The sequence below is a fragment of the Triticum urartu genome, chromosome 3A (genome assembly GCF_056163025.1).
Source record: "Triticum urartu cultivar PI428250 chromosome 3A, HENAU_Tu73, whole genome shotgun sequence".
NCBI classification, from domain to species: Eukaryota; Viridiplantae; Streptophyta; class Magnoliopsida; order Poales; family Poaceae; genus Triticum; species Triticum urartu.
The window spans coordinates 653,189,901-653,204,473 of record NC_141875.1 but is presented as its reverse complement, the minus strand read 5'-3'; the positions used below and the strand labels follow the sequence as shown (position 1 = coordinate 653,204,473).

The window sequence follows — 14,573 nt, the reverse complement described above, 5'->3', positions numbered from 1 at the left end:
TGTGCAGGGAACCCATTAGGTCCCGGTGCCTTTGTAGGGAACATCTGGAACAACGCTGTTTTGACCTCCTCAGATGTGTATTCAGCATTCAGACTTGCGTTCATTTCATCTGTCATCCTTCTAGGAACATGATTCAACACGACCTCCATATCATGTACCTCCTCTGAGGTATATAAGTGTTGATAGAAACTATTGGCCATGGCTTTAAGTTCATCCGGGTCAACAACAATTGTCCCTAAAGAATTTTGCAATGCTTTTATCATGTTCCTTTTGCGTCGTAGGCTTGCTCTTAGATGAAAGAACTTTGTATTCTTGTCTCCGGCTGCTAACCACTGAACCCTTGCCCTCTGGTGCCACATTACTTCCTCTCGATGATACATCTCTATTAGTCGTTCATTGATTTTTAACTCTATATGGGAAGGTCCCAACCGCAGCGGCCCCGTTCGTAGTTCCTCCAGTTTTTTCCTAAGCATTTTAATCTCTTTCCGGACGCTACCAAAAGTGTCACTGCTCCAATGTGACAGCCCGCCCGCAAGATTACCCAGCTTTTGGCGCAACTCATCAACAGTGGTACAAGGCGGTCCCGAGTCCCAACCGTCCCTGACCACGCCCTGAAGGCCTTCATGTGACTCCAACATCAACTCGTACTTAAAGTCACGTGCCTTCGGTCTTTCTTTTGTTCCGCCCCAATTAACCATAATCGCTGAATGATCAGATGTCGCCGCTTCTTCGTGCATTACCACTGCCATAGGGAACCTTGCCATCCAATCTGTATTCACCGGGGCACGATCAAGTCTACATCGAGTAAAGGAGCCGCCCGTTACTTTCTTCTCGAAAGTCCAGAACCGGCCTCGATAGCCCAAGTCCAGCAACATGCAAACATCAATTGTGTCTCGAAAAGCCTGTATCTGTGCATTGCTGCGTTGTCCAACTCCTTCGTGCTCATATGGACGTAATACTTCGTTGAAATCTCCCATGCACAGCCATGGCAAGTTGCTCAAAGTGCTAATGTTTTTCAGGGTCGTCCACGTTTGGTGGCGCAAATGGGTTTGAGCTTCACCGTACACACAAGTTAACCTCCACTTATCCTCCCCTTGTTCTTCTACTGACACATCGAGATGATACCCAGAGTAACCAAGAATTTCAATCTTTATTTCATTATTCCAAAAAAGGCCAATCCCTCCACTCCTACCTTGACTATCAATTGCAAAAGAATTATCATATCCAATCGCACTTGCTAAAGATTCTACCCTAGATCCTTCAATCTGTGTTCTACAATACAAAGCAGGGTAGGGGCAAACTTAATCGCGAACTCGCGAAACTCTCGGACTGCCGCAGGTTTGCCCGCTCCGCGGCAGTTCCAGCACATGGCACTCATTGGGCATGGCGGCGCTCCTCGAAAGAGCCCGTCAAATTTTTAACTGCTGAAATTGATTCCTCCTTCCCCTCTTCAACTGTCTTAGGTCTTTTCAGATCTCTCCTCGGTGGTGGACTGACAACAGAGCTTCCAACGGGCACCATTGCTAGGTTAATCCCATCTTCTGTAGTCCTTGACTGACCTGTGGTGTCATTCTGGGTACCTTCTAGGAGCCCAGCCGCAAGCCTTTTCCTGGTCAACTCTTCCATGTCAATATCATCTGTAGCCGGCGCTGTGGCCATCCCTGTTTTTCCCATAGCATTAGCACCAGAGCAGCTAGTGTTGCCCTCCTCATCTCTGTTGCTGTTTCTACCACCCGAGCGACCTCCTCTTCGTCCTCCACGATTGCCTCGGCCTCCCCCAGGGCCTCTGCCAGTCCGCATAGCCCAACTCGCGCGCAGATCCTTAAAAACTAAGGCAAACGGGGGATGGATCCCGTTCCCATGTTCCTTATACAGATGCCCGAGCATACCACACACGGCACACCAGTCATGTAGCTTCTCGTACTTGATCCTGTAGATCTGCCTCTTCCCGTCTCTGACCATGGATACTACATTCTTCAAAGGCTTAGAGACATTGATCCGAACCCACACCCGATAGAAGTTGCCAATGAAGTCGTGTGATGAGGGCTCCGTAAACAGAACTTCTCCCACCTTCACTGCCAGAGGCGTAATCATATGAGCATACAAGTTGGGCACATCGTGGATTTGAATCCATATGTCGATCGTCTCCAGCTTGACCGTCGACGGCTTTGAGATCCCATCATAACGAGCCATCACAACCGCATCTCCTCTGAAATTCCATGGCCCATCATTGATCACCCTCTCCCAATCTCCCAAGCATGAGAACTGGATGGTGTACAGGTTCTCTTCAAGGGTTTTGAACTTCACTGCATGCGCAGCATCCCACGCCGCTCGCATGTTCCTGTAGAACCAGGTCTGGCTATACGTCTTGGTGGTATTGACCTTGGCAAGCATGATCCATCTAGGCTCGTCTGCGGGGGCCTCCTTCTCATCAAATACCACATCATCAAGGTCTTCCTCCTTCAATCCCAACTCTCTCATCATTGCCTCAACATCATCTACTGCCATTGCGTCCGCCGCCGCGTCCGAAGACATCGAAACCCTAACCCGACGGGTAGCAGATCGGGTTGTTTTCTTGGGGGGAACCCTAGCTCCACCTCCCCCTAGCCAAGTAGAAGCAAGGCAGCGGCACACGACCGCTCCCATCGTCGAAAACGATCGCCGGAGATAGAGGAACGTAGCAGGGGAGGATAAAGTCTCGACGGCGGCTCGGTCGCCTCCGGGAGAAAACCAAAACCCTAACTAGAGGGAACTCTACCGACCGTGCCCTCCCCGCAGGTAGCCTAGGTGATGCAGGGATGCAAAAACGTAGTACGCTCAGATTACCGGCAACATAAATGGAGTTATCACATGCCCCGGGACGAGGAAACCACCATAGCCAACAGATTGAAAGGCCCGTGTTCTTCCTCTTAGTTCTTGTTAGGGAATCTTCAACGGCGACCCTTAAAACATCCACAACCATTTGGACCACGCGGTTGAGACGTATTTTGCCATCCAACATGGTCCTGCATCGGTCTGTTCAAGGGTCCGGACGCGTTTTCTCCCGCAAACCAGAGACAAACTGGGGGAGGGGGCTTCGAGCGCGTCCGAATCATTGCTGCGCCTACGTCTGACTGACTTGGCCCACAAAAATCTCTCTCCCTCGTTCGCACGTGTTCCTGCCTGAATCCAGCTGCATTCATGCCGCTCTAGAGCGGTCGCTTTGCATTAATGCCGGCCCAGAGTGGACATGACCTCTCGCTGGCGCCGGCATTGAAGACGCTCGCAAGTTGAGGGTGCTGTCGGCGCCGCGTTCCCGGTCTCCGCGCCTATTCAATGCCGAAGAACGTTTACTGGATGGGACGGGACATATATCTACCACGGCCGTTTGATGCCCATCTCTCCGTCTGCCAACACTGTTTGAACGCACCCGTGGGTCGACGATAGTACCCGCCCCTCCACTCCTTCGTGGACCTCACGTCCACCGGCGGAAGGGACCAACAAGGACTTGGACAATGGCCGCCGCCATAGTCTAGGTTTAGGCCCGACCCCCTCTTTGTTTTTTAAATAAAAACTGTCCGAAATGTAATGAATGTGCTCGGGTTCATATGAATATCATCCAGTTTGCATGAATTTTTTTTCAGTTAGTTGAAATGCGGTTTGAAATGTATACGGACAACATGGTATGGCCGGCTGCCACATCCGTGTCCGTGGACTGGTACCCCGGCCTCCTCTGTCCGCGGATCGGTGCAGTATCCAATTTGCGGATCAGTGTTGGAGATTTCCTTAAGTTGTTATTATCTTCCAAACTTTGTTTCCGCTAAATATGCATGTATATTAGGGACTGCATCACAAGCCAGCAGTCGCCGCCTCCTCCTCCAAGAAAAAAGGTTAGGGTTCGTGCCTCTCGCCGGCACCTGCGCAGGTCCGCCACGTCTCCGATGGCCCTAGGGCCATGGAGGCGAGGTGGATCCTGCCAAGGGCCGGTGGGAGCTCCGTTTTTAGTCTTTTTTAAATCTTGTTAGGGTTTGTGTCCTGCTCAGTAAGGGCGGTGGCTCCCTGAAGATGGAATAAAAGTCTCCCCGCCTAGCCTCCGTTCCGGCGGTGCGTGTAGCATCGATGGTGGGCATGTGGAGGTGTTTCTCCGACGGATCTATCTTTGATGGATTTTTTCGGATCTCATCGTTGTTCGTCTACATTCGTGTGTCTTCAGTTTGGATCCTTCCTGTTGAGTGTCGTGATTATTAGGAAAGTTAGGATAACATAGGATATTATTCTACTTTGCTTTGTATTCCAAGATGATCATGTACTTATATATATATGCTCACGAGGCTCAAGCAATACAATGAACGGACAATTCCACGAACCCCTCTCTCCCTTCTAACATGGCATCAGTTTCCGGGTTCTAAACCCTAGCCGCCGCCGCTTCCGCACCCGCGCGCCGCCCCTGGGGCGGTCAGCCTCCATAACCGCCGCCGAGGCCACGCCGCCCGTATCTAGGGTTCGTCCGCCGATCATGTTGACCGGCTGCCCTAGAGAGTCTTTTTTTCCGAGCTCTTGCTTTGCGTTTTTTTCGCTCTCTCGCCGGTCGTTTTGATTGACGTTTTTCTTTTTGGTTTTCCGATCTATACTTGATCGGTTTGTGTCACCCGCCGCCGTCGTCGACCACCGTGCGCATTTAATCCGTCACCGGCGCGACCGGTCGGCCTCTTCACCGACCTGGCGGCCTCGCGCAATAGGTGGCCCCTCACAGCCGTCGTCCGCACGTCGGCCCGCTCGTCGACCTATGCCGACCGTCACCGCCCTGTTTCCGAGTTCAGCGCGCCCCACCACCGATCGAGCAATGGGCTGCCGCTGCGTCGCCCCATCGGGCCGCAGCGCCGCCGCCCCGTGGTTCTCCCCGTGGCCGCACCGATCCGCGCCGCCGCTGCGTCACCCCTTCGAGCCATAGCATCGCGGCACGTGGTCCCCGCCGCTGCCCTGAGGCTGTTCCCATGGTTGCACCACATCGCGCGCTGTCGTTGCGTTGCCTCATCGGGCCGTAGTGCCGCGGCCCGCGGTCAACCGTCGCATCGGGGCCGTCCGCTCCAGGCCGCCCCCGAGGCTGCACCGACCCTCACACTGCCGTTGCGTCGCCCCGCCAGGCCGTAGCGAGCGTGGCATGCGATCCCTGCAACCGCCCTAAGGTCTTCCCCGCCGTCGCCCCGACCAGCCCGCCGCCGTTGCGTGGCCCCTTCGGGTCGTAACGTTGCGGCACGCGATCCACCGCCGTCCACGCGCGTTGACTTCCACGTGATATGCGCCGCCTCCCTTGGCGCGGGAACGTCACCGTCCGCGCCGGTCTTCGTCACGCTGTCGGGTTCATTTTCGCCTACTTCGAGCATCGCCGCCATGCTCTTTCTCTAGCCGCCGCCGCTGCTATTCTTCCATGGCTCCACGACGACTACCTCGACACCGGCGACCCTCGACTCGACACTAACCACGGCGTTCTTCGCACGGCTACCTCGACTACGGCTACACCACATATGCTCTCGGCTACCTCGACAAACGGCACAAAGGGCTACCGCCTTGCTGGAGAAACCTCGTCGGTTTCCACTCCAGCCACGACTCCGCGATGCATCGACCGTTACGACCGTGGGGGTGTCCGTTGGCTTACCTTCAGATTCTTCTTCAGTCTCACCGTCTGCGTCGCTACCGTTGTGACTGCGGGGGATGTTGAGTATCGTGATTATTAGGAAAGCTAGGATAGCATAGGATATTATTCTATATTGCTTTGTACTCCAAGATGATCATGTACTCCTATATATATGCTCACGAGGCTCAAGCAATACAATAAACGAACAATTTCACCAACCCCTCTATCCCTTATAACACTTCCGATCTACGTTATTCTTCGTCGGCGACGGTTGCTGTTCTGGGATGCTGGTCCTATGAGGCCTTAGCACGATGACTTCCCGACTGTCTACTACAACAAGTTGTGTCCGACTCCGCGATGAAGGGACGATGACGGCGGCGCGCCTTTCGCTCGCTTCAGTGCTTATAGTCGTCGCTAGGTGGTTTACGGATTTGCATGTAATTTTTATTTCTGGTATCCATTATACTCCCATGATTAAAGATGAATAGATCAAAATTTTTCCTGTAAAAATAAAATCAGGGGCTGCATCGTTGGTAATCATCGATGGGCACGCGCTGGTCGTATTACACAGCGTAGCATAACTGCATAAGGCAAAATGTACGTCGGCGCCACTGACTCTCAATGAGCGGTCGAGTCCTCCTAGTCGTCGCTAACGTGATTCGGCCGGCGGTTATCTGCTCACCGGCCGGACACGATTCCCCCAGGTGTTGGGACGTGGACTCCCCGGAAGAATGCTCAAAACCTACGGTACCGTATACCATGACCACCATCCAGTTAGCATCACCGGCCGGGGTCGGATAAGTTCGCTGCTGTGGGCAACGCTTACCAATGCCATTCTTTTCCCTAGCGCCTCGGTCATCTAGTCTAGCGAGTATCAAGAGCGAAACCTACACCACTTTTCCATGGACGGTGTTCCTTCCATTCCATGGATGCCTCCTCACCGGTCAAGTCGTCGCTATCCTTTCAAAGGCGGAATAAGGACAGAGGGCGAAGACTCACGGTCAATGTGTGTGTGTGTGCGCGGTTCTTCACCACGTCGTAAAGCGCCCCAAGTTTTTTCCAAAGGGATCCGACTTTACCAAGTTGATTGGAATTTTTCTGACTCACTGGTCGACTGAAAACAACCGGCCAAAACAGTCGACCAAATATAATGGCGAAAGATGGAAACATGCTTTGGATGTGCAATTGGTGCATATTAGAAATGGGAATGCAACTACAAAGAGGAAAAAATACAGCTGGTTTTGCCAAAAAAAATCACAAGAAAAGAAAAATCGATTGAAATCCCAAGAAACATTCAACTGATGGGAATCCATTTCCAAATAATACTCACGGTCACAGCGTCACCGTAGGCACCTCGTCATCGACGAGAACATCTCCTTCCACTGAATACACATCGTCCGAAATCCTGAAATAATTTAAAAATAAATGCGAGCACTAGGGATACCACAGTTCCTTTAGCCATCCAACCACAAGTTAGTTTGTAATGGAATATGCTTTGATTCTCATCTTCACATGGATAAAGTTTTCAGATATTTGACCCGGCGGATACCACACGGCTGCATGCACTTGCTAGTGGCCGTCGGTGTCTCTAGCTCTATCGTCAGTTTCTGGAGACGTCTTGTTTCCTCATAGGTGAGTCGTGTACGTGCAACTGGCCGGTGCTAGCTAGCGGCTGCGTCCATGGACTGATTGATATCATGTTGCCACTGGTACATAAAATTTATTACAATATGCGGGTAGCTAGAGCTTAGAGGTGATTAGACTCTTCCGACTGAAAAACAAGTATTACATCCATCTCAAATTAGTTTTCTTATTTTATTTTATTCTAAAATTCAAATATGTCTAAATATATCTGTATCTAGAGTTCTAGACAAATCTAAGACAACTAATTCAAGATGGAGGGATTAATCGTTAATCCAGAGCCGGGATACCAGATGTGCTTAACCTGGCAATCATAACTAGTCTAAGGTTCATGCTAGTACATCCATCTCTTATTTATCATATCAAAGTTCATTATCTGATCATAACAAAGTTCAACAATTAAATTGTGGCTTGTAACGATTAATCCTCCTGGACTGTGTTTTCGCGAGGGAAATGTGGACTGTCATATGCAAAGCCCTCAACGAGCCAAGTTGGGTGCCACTCAGAGGATTAACTTTGATACAGTGGTACATGAGCAAGCAAGGGGCCAATCTGTGTGTCAAGCAGGGGCAGACCCAGAGAGGATATAATCCGGTGCCCCAGCATATAATCACTCACAATTTTCATCTAAGAATGGGGTGTCCTACACTATAGTTTTACTGTGCCTCTTCCCGCCGATCCGATGCTGCAGGAGGCCACCAAGACGGCGGTGATGTCCAAGGCCAGGTGTACCAAGACGGTGCCAGCGACGCCGGTGCGTACCAGCTCGCGTTCCAAGGGGAACATGCCGTCCCTGCAGCGTGTGCAGCTCCTCCAGGCTCAGAAGAACATGGAAATCTCAGGTAATCCACCTCCTCGTTTCATTGTTTTGGATTCCTTCTCTGATGAGCACTTGAGCGAGGTTCTGGATGATAGCGGCGTCGATCCCACGTGTGTGGGAGGAGCGCGTGAATTGATTTCATTGCTTTGCGCCAAGGAGGTGGCGCAGGCCGCTGGCTACTGCGGCAGCGTTGCGTGCCGAACAAAGGGTGGGCGTCCTTGCGGGAGGGGATGCTGACGCTCTGGCGGTTCAGCCCGAGAAGGGGGCGTCAGGCAACAGGGGTTGCTCCCTCTGCCTCGCCTTGCCGGGGCAAGGTGAGGCGCGTGGCAAAGGCGATCACCTCGAGAGGTGTCCGTCTCCGCAATCGCGTGATTTAGATGCGTGCCCTATTCTGGAATATTCATAGCTTCGGCCACGCTGGACGGAGAACCCGGCTGAAGGAATACATGCGCAAGGAAGACATAGACATTGTAGGTTTACAGGAAACGATCAAGGCGGATTTCCGTTGTCACGAACTGCTATCTATCGACCCTTTAGAGCGCTTTGAATGGCAGCATGTTCCTGCGGTAGGGCACTCAGGTGGCATGCTCTTGGGCCTTTGCCGTTCTTTGTATGATCTTCTAGCTTGGGACGTGGACAACTATTTTATTGCGGCACACATCCGCATTCGAGCTTCTCTTCGCGAGCCAGTAGTGATTTAGGTGTACGGTCTGACCGATCACTCGCGATCGGCGGAGTTCTTGGGAGAACTCCAAGCTAAGGTCACTGCGGTGACCGCGGCTGCGATCCCTGTCCTAGTTGGAGGGGATTTGAATCTGATCCGCTCGGGAGCGGACAAAAACAACCGCAATATTAACTGGCCGCGGGTGGCCATGTTTAATACTGCCATCGCCTCAATGGCCCTTAGGGAAGTGGCGAGGTCGGGAGCAAGATTCACATGGACAAACAAACAACTAGACCCGATTCGCTCGGTGTTGGACCGAGTGTTCATGTCTCCGGAGTGGGAAATTATGTATCCCCTTTGCTCCTTAGTGGCGGAAACCCGTATTGGGTCTGACCATGTTCCTCTGGTGTACGCCTCTAGGAGGATCGACTCTGTCGCAGTCCTCGTTTCTTCTTTGAGACGGCCTGGTTGGAAACGCCAGGGTTCGAGGACGTCTTCACGGAGAGATGGTGGTCGTGCGTGCACCAGTTAGGGCCTCAAAGGGGTCCAATGGAGTTCTGGAACGCGGTCAGGGCCGTCTTCAAGCAAGCCTCAAGGGATGGGGCGCAAACCAAGGGAGGAACGATAAAGCTCTTAAGGCGGCGATCATCAAGGAGATAGCGCGGATTGACGTTGAGGAAGATGCGTGAACTTTCTCGAAGCAGGAATGGGACCACTTCTACGCCCTCGAGGGGCAGGTCGAGGCGTTGCTGCGTGTGGAGAAAGAGTACTAGCATCGCTGCGGTGGCCTGAAATGGACACTCAAAGGCGATGCCAATACTAAGTACTTCCATGCTTATGCTAACGGACGTTGTAGGAAATGTGCGATCTTCAGGTTGCAGTCAGAACAGGGGTTGTTGCTGCGACAAGAGGAGGTCACGCGCCACATCTATGATTTCTACATCAACTTAATGGGGTCCTGCGAGAAACAACGAGCTAGCCTTCGCGCGGACATGTAGGAGGCCTCTCAACGGGTCCTGGACCACGAGAATGATGAGCTGGGGCTCGCCTTCCTCCCTAAAGAGATGAATGATGCCCTGATGGGCATGAAATCGGACACATCACCGGGTCTAGATGGATGGCCGGTGGCTATGTTCAAACGATTCTGGCCTCTCCTCCAAGGCCCGATCTATGAGGTTTGCGACGGGTTCATGCGTGGGACGGTCGACATAGCTCGTCTAAATTTTGTGTCCTCTCGCTTATTCCTAAGGTCCATGGGGCCAACAACATTAGACAATTTCGTCCAATCGCGTTCATTAATGTTCCATTTAAAATTTGCCTGAAAGCTTGTTCGACGCGCCTAGGTCCAATAGCCCACCGTACGATTAACCGCAACCAATCCATGTTCATTCATGGCCGCAACATATTGGAGGGTCCGCTAGCCCTCCAGAAAATAGTTCATGAGCTCAAATGTATGAAAGAACCAGCCATTATCCTGAAGCTAGACTTTGAGAAGGCATACGACTGGGTAAATTGGGATTTCCTGCGTCAGGTGCTCCTTAGTCGTGGTTTTTCGGCTGTTTAGGTTCATCGAGTGATGCAGTTGGTCTCGGGTGGCCAGACCGCGGTCTTAGTGAACGGAGACGTAGGGCACTTCTTCCGGAACAAACGCCGGCTCAGACAGGGCGACCCGATGTCTCCTCTTTTGTTCAATTTTGTCGTGGATGCGATGTCCGCTATGCTTCATAAAGCGGCCGCTGCTGGCCATATCAAAGGGTTGGTGGGTCACCTTATTCCAGGGGGAGTAACTCACATGTAGTATGCGGACGATACGCTACTGATGTTTCAGCCTGACCAACATAGCATTGGTACGGTCAAAGCGATCCTCCTTAGTTTTGAGCTCATGTCCAGGCTCAAGATCAACTTCCACAAATGTGAAGTGCTCTCCATGGGGGTAGAGCCGGAGGAGGGGAAGCATATAGCTGACTCGCTTAATTACAAAGTTGGGAAGTTTCCGTTCACCTATCTCAGACTCCCGGTTGACACCAAACGACCCACAATAGAGGATTGGGAACCTCTTCGTGCTAAGGTGAGGGGAAGGGTTTGCCCTTGGAGGGGGAAATTCCTATCGAAAGCGGCTCGACTCGTCCTCATGAACTCGGGTCTCTCCTCCCTGCTCATGTTTGCGATGGGCCTTTTTCTGCTTGCGGGGGGGGGGGGGGGGGGGGGATACACGCCAAGATGGACACACCCCGTTTTAAGTTCTTTTGGGAAGGAACGGGCCCTAACCGCAAATATCACATGGTCAAGTGGGCATGTGTGTGTAGACCCAAAGCCTTGGGAGGCCTTGGGATCACCAACACCCGGATCCTTAACATTGCTCTTATGTGCAAGTGGATCTAGAAAATTGCCCAGGGGGCGGGACTCCCCCTTCTGGAACGATCTTCAGGCGAACAAACCTGCCTTTGCCATGGGGGCTAAATTCACTATAGGGAATGGTCGGTCCGCTCGTTTTTGGACAGATCACTGGATTGGATCCCAACCCCTCTGGGCCGAATTCTGTGACCTTTATGCCATTGCTGTCGACCCAACAATGGCGGTGGTGGATGCGCTGGCTTTGACCCCACCGGAAATCCACTTCATGCGGGAACTTAACTGGCAAGAGCAGATGAGTCTAGCGGCTCTATAGGCAAGATTGGCCCGGTAGGTCTTTCGGAACAACCTGACACGGTGACTTGGGCGCTCACCGGTTCGGGCAAGTTCACGGTTAAATCCCTCTACCACAAAATGTGTCAAGGACCGACGCAACTAGTGGTCAAAGGGTTGTGGAAAGCGTGGCTGCCATTGAAGATTAAAATCTTCCTTTGGCATATGTTTCGTAACAAACTACCCACCTCCCTAAACGTAGCCAAATGCAATGGCTCGACCACCGGCCCTTGCGCGCTCTGTGGCGCACCCGAAGACGCCAACCATGTTTTCTTTCGGTGCCCACTCGCGAGGTTTGTGTGGAGCGCAGTCCGTACTGCGGCAGGTGTTCAGTGGGACCCTAGATCTTCGAATGAGTTAGTTCACCTATTAGACTCGATACAGGGGCAAGCAAAACGTGTAATGTGGAGTTGTGCAGGGGCACTTCTCTGGGCTCTGTGGCTAACTAGAAACAAGCTTACCATTGAGGAATGTTTTCCAGCACATCCAGCTAATATCATCTACAAATGCAACTTGTACTTGTAGCAGTGGAGTTCGTTGGGGGAGGCGCAAGGATGCTGAGCTGCTCAAAACTGCCCAAGACCGTATGATGCAAGTGTATGTGATGGCTAGGGAGCCAACGACCACGACTTAAGATGTGGTTTATTTTGTCTCATGGCGAGCCTGCGTGCTCTGTAGGGGCCTAGGCCTTGTAAGACTGCTCACGGCCTCTATGGCCTTCGCAACTTTCGTTGTTCTCATGCTTTCGAGGGTCTGGATGACTTTTGGTGATGTAAGCTAACTTTGGTTTCGGTACACTGCATGTTGTGAGCTTTATTAAGTTAAAGTGGGACGCATCTGTCGTTTTCGTTTTAAAAATAAAACTTACAAAGAATTTTTTTACACCCGATGTCGTGTGCGCCCAAGTGGCTCAACGTGGGTACGCCCCTAGTGTCAAGTATATGCGCTCTTGTGAGAGCTGTGAAAGCACCGCAATACGATTGTGTTCGATGCCGGATCACCTTCCATACAAGCTCTCGTGCGAAGAATTAAAGACGAAGGAAGATCATGGAAGCTAGCAAAGCTCATAAAGGGAGAGGTGGAGGCCATGTTCCAGGACTTATCAATGTGGGCTAGCGTGAGGGAGTAGTTTCACGACTGAGTTTTTATGCAACATGTAATATGTAAACACCGACTTGGAGGGGCTTCTTATCCCATCCTCTTTTTTAATACATAGTACGCGCACTTTGTGCGTATTCGAGAGAAAAAAAATATGATTTATAAGATATTCTTTTGTAAACTAATATAAAATTAATATATAATTTTTTAGATGACTACTTTAGTGATCTAAAAGATCTTATATTAGTTTATAAGAGGGAATACATCATACATGTACAGAACCTACAACAACAACACGAGGAGTTGATGGATGATTCACAAGGGATAGAGAGGAATCACGAACCTGATGAGGATAACATTCGGAGCGCATACAGAATATCCGAAGCGACGATCTTCTCTTTCTGATCTGGAAAGGCCGAGAGGGCGGCAAAGAACCTTGGCAAGCATGTGCTGGTGCGTACGTGTATTTTTGTCACAAGACCAACTGTTTATTATCATGGTGCACTGCTAGTCTGCTAGATGCAATCATACAGACCACAACCAGCTTAGGTTTCGTTGGGTGACACCTCCTCGTGTCACTTACCACTGGACCCTCCCGAAGCATGAGAATCTCCAGTCAGTGACACCTCCCAGATTCACTTTGGCAGAGCTACGTTTCGTTGGGTGCACCCATGTTCATTATCCTATCCTATGGCATCAAACCTATCTCACGCACCAACCAGTATAAAAGGCAGCTGCCTCTTCGTCATTCCAGCATCGCAAAGCAAAGGCACACACAACACAAGTGCTTAGCCACAAAGCTTAGGCAGAATCAAACACAGTGCAATGGAGGGAACCATGAAGAACGGCGCCAGGGCGATCAAAGGGAAGGTGGCGATGGCGTACTCCAAGTACGCCGGCAAGGCCCAGGCCAAGCCTGCCCCGAGCGTCACTACAGCACACGCCTACCAGCCAAGGTACCCTTCTTCCATTGACGCCACCGCGAGCGCCCCCTACGCCGCGGCTGGTGATGTCGACGAGAGGGCCTCGGCGTTCATACTGTCCGTCCGAGAGCGCTTCAAGAACGAGCAGACGATGATGAGTTAGATGAGCTCCGTCGTGGCCGGTCAGGTCGGTCCAGGCTCCGGGAGAGGTTTTATATTTGATGGAACATCTTCTGGGTAGCCATGGATATATACATACATGTCTCTAAGTGGCACACCATGTACTTTTCCTTTTTTTTCCTCTCCTTTTGTAACTTCAGTTTGACCATAAGAGTGGAAGAAAGGGATGATAACATAATCCCCATTTCCGAAAAAAAATACGCTGGGATGTGAATACGATCCTTCATCAAAGTGGAGTTTGTGTGCCGTTCATTGTTGTTGGCCCCACAGTTCATCTCGACCGTGTAAAGAATCTTAAATTTCAATTCCTTTTTTATGTCGAGAACTCCTTTCCATGTGCCGTATCAAAATAGTACTACAAATCATTTCGAAATATTCCATCTTATTTTTGCTTGAAACTGTAAAAATAAGCAATCTTCTGGTTCCCATCCAACGCCACCGTTTGGATGAAGCACCTTAATTTAACCAGATTTTTAATAGATTTCCCACTACATATGGATTATCACGGGTAAATATTTAAATAACCAAGTCATCTAAAATGTAATTGTTGGAAATATGAGCAAATTACTACGAGATTTAATCCGAATAAATAGGAAATAGATCATGACAACAATAGCAGAAATTAAACTAATCATGCGAACTAGCATAGTAGATGAACATATCATATCTAGGGCACATACTAGAAATATGAATTCTACCACGATCTCAAACAGGAAGGATAGAATCACATACGGTGCAGCGGGAGCAGCACCGCCGGCGTTGACGTTGTCGCCCATGTCGTCGAGGATGAGGTTGCCGAGATCGGGGAAGAAGTCGTCGTTCGCGAAGTCGTCGCTGCCAGCAGTCGCGCGAGTGCGCTCCCCAAAAATCTGATCGCCCCTCTCCTGTACAGGATCACGAGAGGCGGGGTTCCCGAGGCCTGCTGTCCCTTCTCACGGTGCACGCCGA

General features: G+C 51.0%; 1 protein-coding gene across 1 annotated transcript; it reads left to right on the top strand.

The window, feature by feature from the left end:
• The first annotated feature begins 13,269 nt into the window (after positions 1–13,269).
• On the top strand, positions 13,270–13,954 carry LOC125549088 (uncharacterized). The gene has a single exon (XM_048712578.2). It carries the CDS (start codon positions 13,348–13,350, stop codon positions 13,606–13,608), a length of 261 nt encoding a protein of 86 aa, XP_048568535.1. The 5' UTR covers positions 13,270–13,347; the 3' UTR covers positions 13,609–13,954.
• Positions 13,955–14,573: the final 619 nt, after the last annotated feature.